This window comes from Acyrthosiphon pisum, chromosome A1, assembly GCF_005508785.2.
Source record: "Acyrthosiphon pisum isolate AL4f chromosome A1, pea_aphid_22Mar2018_4r6ur, whole genome shotgun sequence".
Classification (NCBI taxonomy): Eukaryota; Metazoa; Arthropoda; class Insecta; order Hemiptera; family Aphididae; genus Acyrthosiphon; species Acyrthosiphon pisum.
In genome coordinates this window covers 28,414,427-28,427,904 of record NC_042494.1, presented here as the reverse complement: position 1 = coordinate 28,427,904, position 13,478 = coordinate 28,414,427, and the positions used below count along the sequence as shown (strand labels likewise).

The 13,478-nt window shown below is 27.0% G+C and overlaps 2 protein-coding genes across 3 annotated transcripts; both read right to left on the bottom strand.

Annotated features, from left to right (window-relative positions):
* Window positions 1–6: 6 nt before the first annotated feature.
* Window positions 7–4,435, bottom strand: LOC100569605 (elongation of very long chain fatty acids protein 4-like). Of its 2 annotated transcripts, none has more exons than XM_003245139.4 (7): window positions 4,093–4,435; window positions 2,968–3,056; window positions 2,650–2,837; window positions 2,510–2,590; window positions 1,768–2,061; window positions 659–808; window positions 7–540 (listed from the first exon to the last, which is right to left on the bottom strand). In XM_003245139.4, exons 1-7 carry the CDS (start codon window positions 4,110–4,112, stop codon window positions 493–495), a joined length of 870 nt encoding a protein of 289 aa, XP_003245187.1. In that variant the 5' UTR covers window positions 4,113–4,435; the 3' UTR covers window positions 7–492. The 2 variants fall into 2 exon arrangements, with proteins under 2 accessions (XP_003245187.1, XP_016660689.1); XM_016805200.2 differs by lacking the exon at window positions 4,093–4,435 and adding an exon at window positions 3,129–3,924.
* A 1,466-nt stretch (window positions 4,436–5,901) lies between these two features.
* On the bottom strand, window positions 5,902–12,898 carry LOC100571105 (elongation of very long chain fatty acids protein 4-like). The gene is made up of 7 exons (XM_008185818.3): window positions 12,519–12,898; window positions 12,368–12,453; window positions 11,922–12,109; window positions 11,777–11,857; window positions 10,863–11,162; window positions 10,621–10,770; window positions 5,902–6,290 (listed from the first exon to the last, which is right to left on the bottom strand). The coding sequence occupies exons 2-7, from the start codon at window positions 12,432–12,434 to the stop codon at window positions 6,210–6,212; spliced, it is 867 nt and encodes a 288-aa protein (XP_008184040.1). The 5' UTR covers window positions 12,435–12,453; window positions 12,519–12,898; the 3' UTR covers window positions 5,902–6,209.
* Window positions 12,899–13,478: the final 580 nt, after the last annotated feature.

Below are 13,478 nucleotides of genomic sequence, written 5' to 3'. Positions count from 1 at the left end.
TATACTAAAAAGCCCTTGAAGTTGCTTAGATAATAATCATATCTTTAGATTTTATAAGAGGTAAATAATTCACTCTAATTTTTAAATTAACGGAGCTACACGTGTTCTGCTGAGCATAAAATTTTCCATGTTACGCACTTGTAAGACGGAGACAACACATGTGGGTATCATATCCTCTTAATAACTAATAAATAATAAAATATAATAATTATTACAGTAGAGACATATTTATAAATGGAAGAACATTAACTAACTAGCCAAAAACTTTATGTTTATAATTTAGTATTACCAAGTCAAAATGTTTAGTGTAGATAGTATAATAGATAAAATACAAATTTTTAACTAAAAAAATATTTAAATATCACATGATTGGAAAATAGTTATTACATATATTAAGTTATTGTAATGTCACCTCTAATTCATTATTTTATACATTAATTTCTATAAACAAAAATATTTCTTAGGCCTACTTGAATGTATTGATTAAGAAAATCACAATTTCTTTAAACATTGTCCAACTTCATTTTCATTATTGCTTACCTATAAAAAAAAATGATGTATCTATTTAGTTAAAATATTTTATTTTAATGCTTATACAACACTCAAATATAAGTTATTAAAGTTATTAAATAAGTGATCATATAATTATTTTACATACTTTTTTAATATAATTTTTCTTATAAAAGTCTCCAAATAAAACCAACATTGTAATAATATAAAAGACAAATAAATATTTCATCCATAACGGCCAATTACATCCACTTTGTATGGCATTTATGCCTAATGGTAGAGCAAATGAAAACTGAGCCTAAACACAAAATTATCAAAATGTAATAAAGGAAATGAGATTATAAAGACTTAAAAATTAGTAGGAGTGACAATAATTAAGTAAAAGCCATCAAAACACTTATATTATTAAAAATCTTATATATTAATTTTGTCTTATATATTTTATATTTATAGAATTATTTTTAACATCACCATTACAAGCTAATGCTTATAGGTTATGTGTAAGTATGCTATTTGTTGTTTGATATTATGTTCATGTTATATTTGGGTACAAAATAAACAACTATTATCATTATTATATTGAACTATTTAAAAAAAATGAATATTTGTTTGTAGTTACTTAATTTTACACCATTATTTCAAAAATTATGTCAAAATTATATTTCTGATATAGAGGAAATATGAGAATTTTTAAATATTTATGTATGACATAGCTAATTAATCCCTTAATAACTACTTTTTTCATTCTAAATACCAATTTGAAAAAGCTGAAATGAGAACAGGCGTTTTAAATACTTATCCCTAATCATATTCAATAAGTTTTATGTATTGATAAATAATTAATTATTTTATATTATTATCAGGCTTAAACATTTAATAATTTTATGTATGATAAGTGTCGAGACATATAATTTAAGGTTAAAATCTCAACAAAGGGTAAAAAAAAATAAATAATTGTCAATACTCAAAACTCAAATACACTTTAAACTTATCATTGAATTAATACTTTGAAATACACAATATAAATATAACTTCTTCAAAAATTGTAAAATAATGTATCAATATTAATGCAGTAAAACTTGCTTATCGCTCTACATGAGACTAATTCAAAAGGCTGTCTTATGCAGTCATTAACTAGTGTAGTAAATTTCCAGTGACTGTCAGGAAACAGGGTCTTAAGTGAGTTTTACTGTATTACTTTATAACTAATATATTATATCTGATCTACAACTATGGTTAAATAATGATTATTTTTACCAATTGAATGATTGTAACATATTTTTTGAATTTAAAGATTTTTGAGCATTGTATTGCAGCTAATGTATAGTAAAAATACATTATGACATGTACAGCACTGTTGATTAATATTGGTAGAAATGCAGAGCCGCCTGGTACATATTTTGTTCCTAGCCATGAGAATATGAACATTGTTGAATGGTGGTAAACATGAAGAAATGACAGTTGATTATCTTTCTTCCGGAGCATCAAAAATATAGTGTCCAATAATTCAAAAAATTTAATTATATAATACAACCATACTGCCGTTGCTATCTGCAACAAATATATTAAATTAAAATGTCTTATTAATTGATTATATAATTTAGTGTTAACTTGAATTAAACACATTTCAAGTTAAGTATTTTATATTCTAATACAACTATATATTTCTTTCAACCAGCCAAAATATATCTTTTTATTTTCTGTCATTTCATTAAGTTAATTACAAATATTTTCTCAAATCAACTGGAATAAAATATTTAATCCATAATAAAACTAATAGGTAACTAGGTAAGTATAACATGTAATTTTCATATAGAAAACCTATTAAAAATACTTTTATATTTTCTAACTGTATCCAAAATCAATATGCCAGAGTTAAATACTTAAATTATAACTTAATAGGTACCCCTTCATAATTTGTTTACATAGTATTTCAAGATAAGTTATTTTATCTGTTGGGATTGAAATGAAAAATTAATTATTATCAACATAAATTTACCCTAAGCTCAGCTTCTGCATTGACATAGGTTATCGGCTGACACATCCAACTATAGTTTAATTTAGTAGTCATCAATACCAACTGGAAATATATTTTTAGTTTTTAGATACTAATTAGACATGAAGTAATATTTTTATTACTTCTATTATAATGAATAAATTTGCTATTATCATTATTATATTGTACATTATTAGAATATTTTTTAAACTGTATGCTGTGTGATTTTTCATGAACCGTGGAGTCAGCCATACTATTAGAAGATAACAAAGGGTTATGGTAAATGTAGTAAAAACCGAATTGACCATCCACCATCCTCTGGTTCTGGTATCTATATTAACAATAAAAATACACATTGTCACAAATCTAAAATAATATCACGAAGCACATTGTATTAAATTTTAATATTTCTTTATTCTTTAAACTTCAATTTAATTATGACCAACATCAAACAAAATTACCGCTCAGTGATTCGGTCCATTGATTTAAGTGTTCCACTTGTTCAAATAATGTAGATAAGTTATAATCCAAACGGAATACTGTAAATTCTCTAAAGAAATTTTAATTAATCATACATCATTAATAAAAAAGATTTAAAATAATTGAAAAATTAAAAATGTACCTAGATATAATACAATAGTAAAACCAAACTAGGAAAGTTTAGATTTTGATCATCATCCCCCAACGGCCAACACACACATCAAAAAATATTTCATGAAACATTTATTTTCTACACTTTTAAAATAGAAAAAAGTTCTTTAATTTAATCCTAACAGTAATAATTTGTCTAATTCCAACGACGCAACATATTATATGACTTGTATTATAATACTAATAGGAGGTTTCGAGGTATAACTAGTATTAGACGGCGCTCTGTATAGGCATTTTACAGTCATAAATGTAACAAACAATAATATTAATACCACTATAATGAGTTAAAAATGTAGACTTAATAGGACGTTATACCTTCTACCCACATATTGTGTGGTCTATGTTTAATTTAAAACTTTAAAATGCTCATAACTTGCTTCAAAATGAAAATGTAAAAAAACCGAGGACGATCTTCTTTATTTTAAAATTGATAATACGTAAATTTACTCAAATATTAATAACAGAGATACGGATTATAACATTTGCCATGTTATGCGTTAAGACTGCAAGAATATATGTGGGTGTAGCGTCTTCTAAACACTAGGAAATTTGAGACTTGAAAAACCTAGTCAATTAATTTGTTCGCATGAAAAATAAAGCAACGGCGATTTTTCATATTTATAATCCGTTATCATAAAACCAAGTATACAATGATTGAAATGCACCCTGTATATAATATACTAATTTACCTTACCATACACACTATATTAAATCAATGACTAATATATATGTATATAGGTAGGTATCTAAGTGATCAAATGTCGTTATTATTTTAATTATAATTCTTAAATATGTTTCTGACAAACTACGTAGATACTATGAAAAAAAACTATAAAAAAATAAATATTGTTGCTATAAATTATATACTTCGTTATGTAACGTTCGAAATACTTCGAATAGATAGAATAACATAGCTATAGGTGTTAAAAACTCACTCGTTTTGTGCTGTGTACATTGTAATTTGTATTGTAGGTACTATATATTTCAGTGTTCGTGAAACGTATAAGACTGTTATATTTAATTATATAATGTATATTAATATTGCATGGACTATAATAATTATTGGTACTGAATAAAAAAAAAAATGAATGGTCTGTGTAAAGGCGTACACAGGCAATAAACGATATAATAATAATTATTTAACAAAACCAAACCAACTTTTTTTTTTCTTCAAATGTGTACGGAAACGTAAGACGAAGTAAAACGTATAATAATGAGTACGATACTATAAAGTGGCGTGTGTACTACAGCGTACTATTTTATAAACACTCCGACGCCGACCGCCGTACCGGCGAACGAGAGAAGATCAATGTTCAAAAAACTATTGCGCATGCTCAGCCGCTGCAGTACCTACGGTGCATTAAGTATAAATGTATAATATTATAATAATATAATATTATTATATAATATATATTATTAACCACCGCGGGTTGTAAGTTGTAACAAGCAGGATATTAGGAGGGTGTGCCGTGCGTATACTGCGTGTCTACGTATATATATTAAAATAAACATGTAATTATCATTGGGGTTGTGAATTTAATGCTCTAAAAAACCTTTAAAAAATATATATAAATCTTGAAAAATGCATTGCAATTTAAAAGTTTAAAAAGTATAAAAATATATAGTTTTATAGAAAAGAAAAAAAAGAACTACATATTTAATTAATTTAATTAGTCAATAAAAATTTAAAAAATATCATGATGAAATGTACAAAATGTAACTGGTGGAAATCATATATTAAAAATGTATATAATAAGGTCAAAAAAGAGCTTAAAAATCAAAAATGAAGTCGTTAGTATATACCTAATGAGTATAATGAGTAATTTAAACTTTGTAATAAGAACGCTATGTTCTATAATAAGCTATAAAAGGGATACGTATTTCTACAAACGCATATTTCTAATTATTATATTTTAATAAGGTATAGTCATGCATAGGTTAGGTACAGTGTGTTTCCAGGTTTCTTAGTGTTCCGTTAGTAGTTGGTACCAACTATCAAGTTAAATTTTAGAAAACGATTTATACATCTCATATTATGTTTGTGAATCGAATAGAAGACCTATTTCACGTTTTGTGATGCTTATCCATGCTTGATTCTCAGATTCTTGCCATCTCATTAAATTGTAAGTATGTTGCAGTAATAAATAAATAATAATAATGTTTCTTTAATTATTTATCTTATACGAAAAAACTATAAAACAATTATTATTTTGTACAAATAAATTTTACAATCTATAATATATAATGTAAGACGTAGTTACCTATTTAAAAAAAAATAAGCTAGGTACCTATAATTAGTTTACCTACTACTTTGGAAACGTTCATAGATATTTATTTAAATTTGCAAATGAAAAGTTATCAGTAATAATATTAGATATTAAATTTCAGATATTTTTAATTAAAACGAAATGTTCGGTTCGATGGTAGTTTAAGATTTAAATGTACCAATATGATATTTGTTAATTTGTTATCAATGTTATAATAGCGCATTACAGTTTAAACCAAGATGTAATTAATAATAATTAGGTATAAAAGAGAGGTTTTTGAAAAATGAGTGATTACATATTAATATTTCTCTTAAATTACCATTCTAGTAAGTTTGTAGAAATAAGATCTATAATAGGTAGGTATACCATACTATAACGATAAATTATGTTATTCTTACGCCTAATTAGCATTGAATTATTTCAAAAAAATATATAGTTAATTTGAATAATCGTGTATAGGAATAGAACAAGTATAAATATCAATGGAGAAAACTGTTTATAATTTTATAAAAACATGTCACAAATGTACTTAGTCGGTAAATGTATACTATGTCTATATACATAATAAATATGTAGTTAAATGCCTTAGCTAAGTAGCTTAGTTACATATTATATGCTCAAATTTTGTTTGCGATTAATACAAAAGTCAAGGCTGAAAAAATCCAAAACAAATGATCTTAAAATAAATATACATTGTTTTCAGTTCTTATACACTTTTGTTTATAATAATAATAATAATAATAATAATAATAATAATAATAATAATAAAAAATACAAAGTATAAGTTAGTTATTTTTTGTCGATTCACATGCTAAATTTTTCGTGTACTTGTAATTTCTATAGATGTCTGTCTTTTTTGTAGTATCCTATAACAAATTTATAATTACTATTATTAGATACAGGTCAATAGCAGGCAAGGTAGTGGCTGGAACAAGTTTTTGAAATGAGTTTAAAGTTTTAAATCAAATATTTTCATAGTATAAAACAACTAACTTAAAAAAACGTACCTATATAATATTATAATTATAGAATAAGATATAAAGAAGGATTTGTATGCATTGAAAGTGTGATAAATTTATAAAATGTTAAATTAAATATTTTTTTAGTATAAAATGTAGCAGTCTTTTTTGTCTTTTGTGAAACCATTGATCACATCATCTGGATTGGAGAGTTATAGTACCTAAGTAGTACAAGACATTAAGACGTATATACTTGGTTACAAGTTTCGTAAATAGTTTTTTAATATTTTCAAAGCTTAAAATGTGCTTTCTGGCGTTGAAGTCAAATTTGGTAATGTACCTAGCAAATAATTTCAAAAGAAAAGATATATTAGGGAAAAATTTAGAATTACATAGTATATATCCAAGCCCGGATTAAGAGGGGTCCAGGGGGGCATAGCTTAATCTGGGTTTGAGTATATCAAGGCATTCATTAAGCCTGTGTATTTTCGGGTATTTGTTTATTTTGTATTTTTTTATGGTTCGGGTGTAACACGATTGTGCCCGTTCTATCTTCTTACGTGTAAAAAATCAGTGGTCGGGACGCTACAAGTTTTTTGTGACGCGCTAACGCGCTACAGCTACTCCCCTAAAAATGTTCCAATTGAAAATTGGTAGTTTATAGTTTGTGCTGGTTTAACATTAAATTTGGTCACTGGACAGGTTTTAACTACGCGAGTTAATCGTGGATTAAAAGCGAAAAATGCATTAATATACTCATTATTATTATAATTTAAATAAATAAATATGATATATATCATACTATTTATTAAGTATCACCTAATAGGTCGAAGGTAGCGACAAAGTAATGGTAATTTTCGTTACGCTAACCAAAAATTACTAGGGCACTAAGGTATCTATATCGCTACATTATGTGTATTGTAGTGACGCTACGTTAATCGCTACTACTAAGCAACATTTTACTAAAACGTCGCTACAACTAGCATGCTACTGCATGGTACTGCAAAAAAACACTGCAAAAAACGCAACACGATTGCGCTCAACAAATCAGAACGATTGCGCCCGTTATACCTTTTTACCTAAAAAAAAGCAACACGATTATGCTCCGTAAAATATAAATCTTGCTCTTCAAACAATTTTCCAATACACTATTTAAAAACGCGGTAGGAGTGGTAAATTTAAAGATGAAGTTAAAAGTTCGATTGGTTTAACATTAGTACACATTTAGTGTACACTTTGTTAATACACTACATAAATACTTACAACTATATCAATATTTTTTTTTTTTTTAATAATAATATTTGTCCAAATATATATAAAATAATTCAATAAATTACGAAAACTACAAGTTACAATAATACATTTAAATGTACCTACATCAAATTTTATCTTATACCTATATAACAGTGGCGCCGAGTACGCACTTAAGGTGGTTTAAATGAATATCAAACCTAAAATGGTGGGTTGGTGGGGACCGGGTGGATGGGTAAAAAATTATCCAGGATAATTAGTACTATTACTAAAGTATGTAGGTACTAGGTACTTACACATGTACCAGTTACGTATTACTTAACTGGTAATGCATTATTACAGTAGGTATATTGTAGTAGGTACTCAATAACCAGGTTACTAATATGCCCATAACCGAAAATATAGCGTTTGGGATTTGGGGGCCTAAAGCCTTACTTTGATAGGTAGTTTGATAATATTGAATAAGCTGAAAACAAAATATAGGAAATGTTTGGGAGTGATATGGACTTTTTTTGGGAGGGAGGAGCCCCTAAATCTCCCTATTTGCGTGAATTGCGTATATGAATATGCTTGTGTCGTTGTATACCTAAAACAAATTTCTATGACAGTGTAATAATTATGTGTGATTATTTATCTTTGGTCGAATCTAAAATTATCTCAAAACCCAAAATTCCTGATTACAGAGCATTTTCCCTGCATTATACAGTATACACGGTTCTTTAAATCGCTTATAATCTACTAGTATCTAGCACAAAACCATTAAACATTTTCAAAAATCGATTGAGAACAACAATTTCTCATGACATTTAAAACAATTGATGATTATTTCCAATGAGTCTGATATTGATGCAAATCAGGTCATAGATGTGTTTGCGAGTATTACATATTATTATGCATTAAGATTAACGGACATATAAACTAATTTTGGATAAACTTTATTTAACATGAAATATTGAATTTTAATTTTTTTTTTTGTGAATCAAGTATCTCAAAATAATGTTTCTATATTTATGTATAATGTATTAACATTTATACCTGTACTAGCTGTATTACCTGGTTATACTGGATGTATCTAGGTTTTAGTGTACCTTAATTCAAGAGCAAATCGACGCGGGCGTTGGCGTGCCTCGCTATTTGTGAAATAATTCGAAAGATACGGTTAACCACAAGTCGCTAATTGGATTTAGCACTTAGTATATTTTTATCGCAATTAAATTTACTTTTAAAACGTTTATGATATCTCTAAGAATAATCTTTGAAATTTTCGTCAATATCAGTCCTGTAGTTTTTGAATATATAAGATACAAACATACAATTGCTTTTAAGATATAGTTCTTTATTTGATGCATTATTTTACCTCATTTACCCGAGTAACCAATGACAACTTACTATTAATACACACAACATTTCTACTAATTTGTCCTATTAATATTACTATCTACAGCCAATATAGTAACCATTTATAAACAAAAAAAAGTTGTGATCCATCGTGAAACTCAAAAATCTTTGTGAACATAGTGACTGACTAACTAATCAGTGACTATGATTGAAATGGATAGGTACAACAATAAAATAAAATATAAATAATTTCAAATTTGCGAGCGAAGCGAGCGGCTATGTGTGGTTTGGCGTTTTAAATATTTTCTTCAGTTTTTGAATGATGAATTGGGTGGTTGGGTGAGCTTTAGTTAGAATTGAACCACCTTATTTTATCAATCGAGTTCGAACCACGGTTTTGGTAGACCGATTTTTTGCATTTTTTGATACTTTAGAGTTAAATTATACACTTGCGTTCACACCACGCGGGATTGCTACCCGATAATATACTGATCACATAATCACAAGCGAATCTCACGCGGTCGGGATAGCTATAAATTAAAATATAATATAATTTACACTTAAAAAAACATTGCTTCCACAGCGTGTTACACCCAAAAAGAATTTAACTTTCACAAAAATCTAGCAATATCAAAGCATTACCGTGTCAGCTACTATTATAATATAAATGCAACTCATTTATCGATATTTTATAAAAAAACGACGAAACGTATGAAGTATACCTACCTAGACATTTCGTACCTCTTAAACAAGACTGTAACAACTTTGAATAATGAAAAAATAGCTCTATTAAATGCAAGAACGGCATATTTCATATCATTTTTCATTTAGCCACCAAAAATATGTGTCAGTATCTAATGGATTATTAGCAATTTTCAAAACAAGAGAGTACACCTTACCTAACCATTCATGGTATGAATTAAGAAAATTGTCTTAACCAATGTTTAGGTTTGGTAAGGAAAATCTTTAGATTACAAATTTAATATTTTTAACTTTTATCGAGAAAAATGTCTATCTGGAATAATAAGATACCTACTATTTTCCACTAATAATAGGAATTAAGAACATAGAAAAAATGAATTTTTAAGTCTTATTATATTAGTATTATTAGGTAACTATAATAAAAAATATTACCTTTGAACTATTAATAATTATTACCTATATTTTTTTATATAACTATAGGTGTAATATTTTTGTCATCTTTTGTTTTATCCAAAAAATGTAAATAGCTAAAAGGGGTAACTAGACTTAAATATCGGCTAAATAGATAAATATTTTGGGGAAAATGAACATAATTTTTAGTTAAAAAAAAATGTTTGGAGGAAAGTTGAAACTAACTTTTTTGGGGGAGGAAAACGATAGTTCATATTTATAGGAAAATGGCCCAACCAGTTGAGGCATATTTGTAAACAATAGAGGCTGATATTGTTATCATAAAGGTAAAAATTTCATACTTCAGAGGGGAGTACTATTACTACTAATACCCAACAATTTACAATGCAAGGTGATACTTTCCTGTCCCTATTTGTGCTATTTAAAATATATATAGAAAATCTGTATTTATAAATAGGTATAATGGTTATACGTAAGGATATTCTTTATAGTAGGTACCTAATTATGTATAATGTATTTATGTATATGATTTTACCTTTTGAACATAAGCGTTTGCGTAAAAGTTTCCAAATAGCACAATAAATGAAATCATGTAAATCACCAATAAATATTGCATCCATATGGGAAATTTGCATCCAGATTTAATTCCATGGATACCCAAAAAAAGTGCAGTGGTAAATTGAATCTAAATATTAAAATATATACGAGTTCATTAAATCATTATTTACTATATAAATTAAATTATATAAGTATTATACGTATAATATTTATACTAACCAATTGAAGTATAGTTAAGTACTTTTTCCACCATAAATACTTTTCAATTTTGGGGCCGAAGGCACTGAGTGCATAGTACGAATACATAAGTACATGTATAAAACTGTTTACCATTGCAGGCAAAAACGTAGAGCCACTAGGCACCCATTTCACTCCAATCCACCACAAGGAGAACATAGTCGAATGATGATAGACATGTAAAAAAGTAAGCTGTTTATCCTTTTTCCGGAGAATGAAGAAAATTGTATCACAAAACTCGAGGAGTTTTGAAAAGTAATACCACCAAACAGCTTTTAATAACTACAGTACAAAACATATGAAATGGCAATTAACTTATATTGAGTAAAAAATAATTTAATAATTTAATTTATTATTATCTATGTAAGCAAAATAATCGAAATATAATAATATGTATGTTTAATTTAGTAAAATCATAATATATACATTTACCTATATAGGTAGTCAGGTAGATATCAAACACAATTACATTTTTTCAAAAAGTTCAAAAAGTTCATCTGAACAAAAAAATGGGCAATTACCTACATTAAAATTTTAGTTGTTAAACTTATAAAATATAGATACTGAATACAGTAATACTTGCCACAAATTAAAAAAAAAATACCTAACTAGTGTCTAGTATGAATATAAAATGGTTTAACCTTCGCGAATATATTAGTACAATATGTTTATATTTGTATACCTTCCTAGATTATATAAGTTACCAATAGCTAATTCAAGTTTTGTTTTTAACGGGTATTAAATACAAATACAATTTTAGTTATATTGGTTAGGTATAATTTATATACATTAAAATCGTGAAAAAACTTTAATTATCTAATAGATATTATTTAAAATATAAATGGTAGATAAATAAGCTACATAATATAATATGTTTATTTTTCATAATTAATTACCCTCAATTCGTCTTTGTTGTTGATAAATGTTAGTGGTTGACAAACATAACTGTAGTGCAAACGACTAGATGCCACCAGTAACTGAAAAATCAAATGTTTAAGTTGTAATATATACCTAACACCATTTAAATATGGTTAAGCATACTTCAATAGCTATATATAAATTCAATAATGTCATAAGAATGTTGTATGGTATCAATATGGGAGTGAGTTTGAATGGTTTTCTATTTTTCATACATCTCGGACCCAAACCAACGATTATGAAATAAATTACTGTATAGATTACGGTTGGCGTTGGAGAATCAACCATTAACCAACCTTTCGTTCTATCGTCTGTAAGAAGAAAGAAAAGTTTACACACAGTGTCATATATTAATAAAAATAAAATAAAAATTGTAAAAATACTTTATTTATACTTATAGGTACTTCCTATCTACATGATACATATCTACATTATAATAGTAATATAGTATTATAACCACATATAACGATTCTGCGCTTAATCTGTATTATTACTATATAGATACCTATATGTGGTATGTAGGTAATAGGTACTATAATAGGTGCCGGTAATAGGTACCTAGTACTTACCTGAAACTGATAAAGACCATTGATAAAATTCATTAATTTTGTCAATTACTGACGAAGAAATATTCATTTTTGATGAATTATATTTACTACACAAAACAAAAATAAAAATATTAATACATCTATGCCTCGAAATATTTTAATTTATAGTTACATTTTGACTTTTCTATATAATGGTTATTATATCTTCTATTTTAATGGATTTTAGCGATTGAAAATAATAATTGAACCAGTAAACATGAGTCAACTGATATGCGCTGTATCCATCACAAGTTCACACAGAGTACTGATCTGGGAAGAACTGTCGAATGACTATGGCATATAAAAGTAGCCAGTTTACTATCGGTATGATATTAGTATATAGGTAGGTATCACAAAACTGTATAATGCTGTTCGACCGTATATGATCATCTCCCATCCTCCCACCAAGTTTTTTAGGTGTACGATGTACCTATCACTCAATTTAAAATAAAATAGGCACATCTGTATAACTTACAAGTTGATTTATAAATCAATCAACTACGGTCTTTGAATATAGCCAAATGTATAAGAGTACCCGAATTATATCGAATAGGTATATCTATGACAATAATAATTATAGTTATAGACACCCTACCTATTTTCAATTAATTTATAAATCATTTGGGAACCAACTTTTAAACGAATGAAAATTTTTTGAAGATAATAGAGATCTTCTAAAAGTTCATTATTATTTTAAAAACACTTTTCCATACTTTCAATAACTGTACTTACCTACTATACTAGCTGTTATAAATTTAAATTGTAAATTGTCTCTCTATCTGTACAATAGATTCGTCGGCGCCTTCATATCCAGCCATTTTAATTTTTCTAATTACACGTATTACTTCAAAATTACTTTCAATTTGTTAATTAATAATTACTATAAGTACAGAAACAGTCATAGATATATACAACAACTAGATAGCCGTCTTTATACTACAGTTGTGACTTGTGACTAATGTTGAAATCGGCCACCATTTATAAAGCAGACAATGTTTACATTTATTTTACATTTATTTATATACATATATACGGTGATAATCAGCCTCCCTAGGTTAGTAAGCTGATCTCACGTACTTCGTTGCCCGTAAAA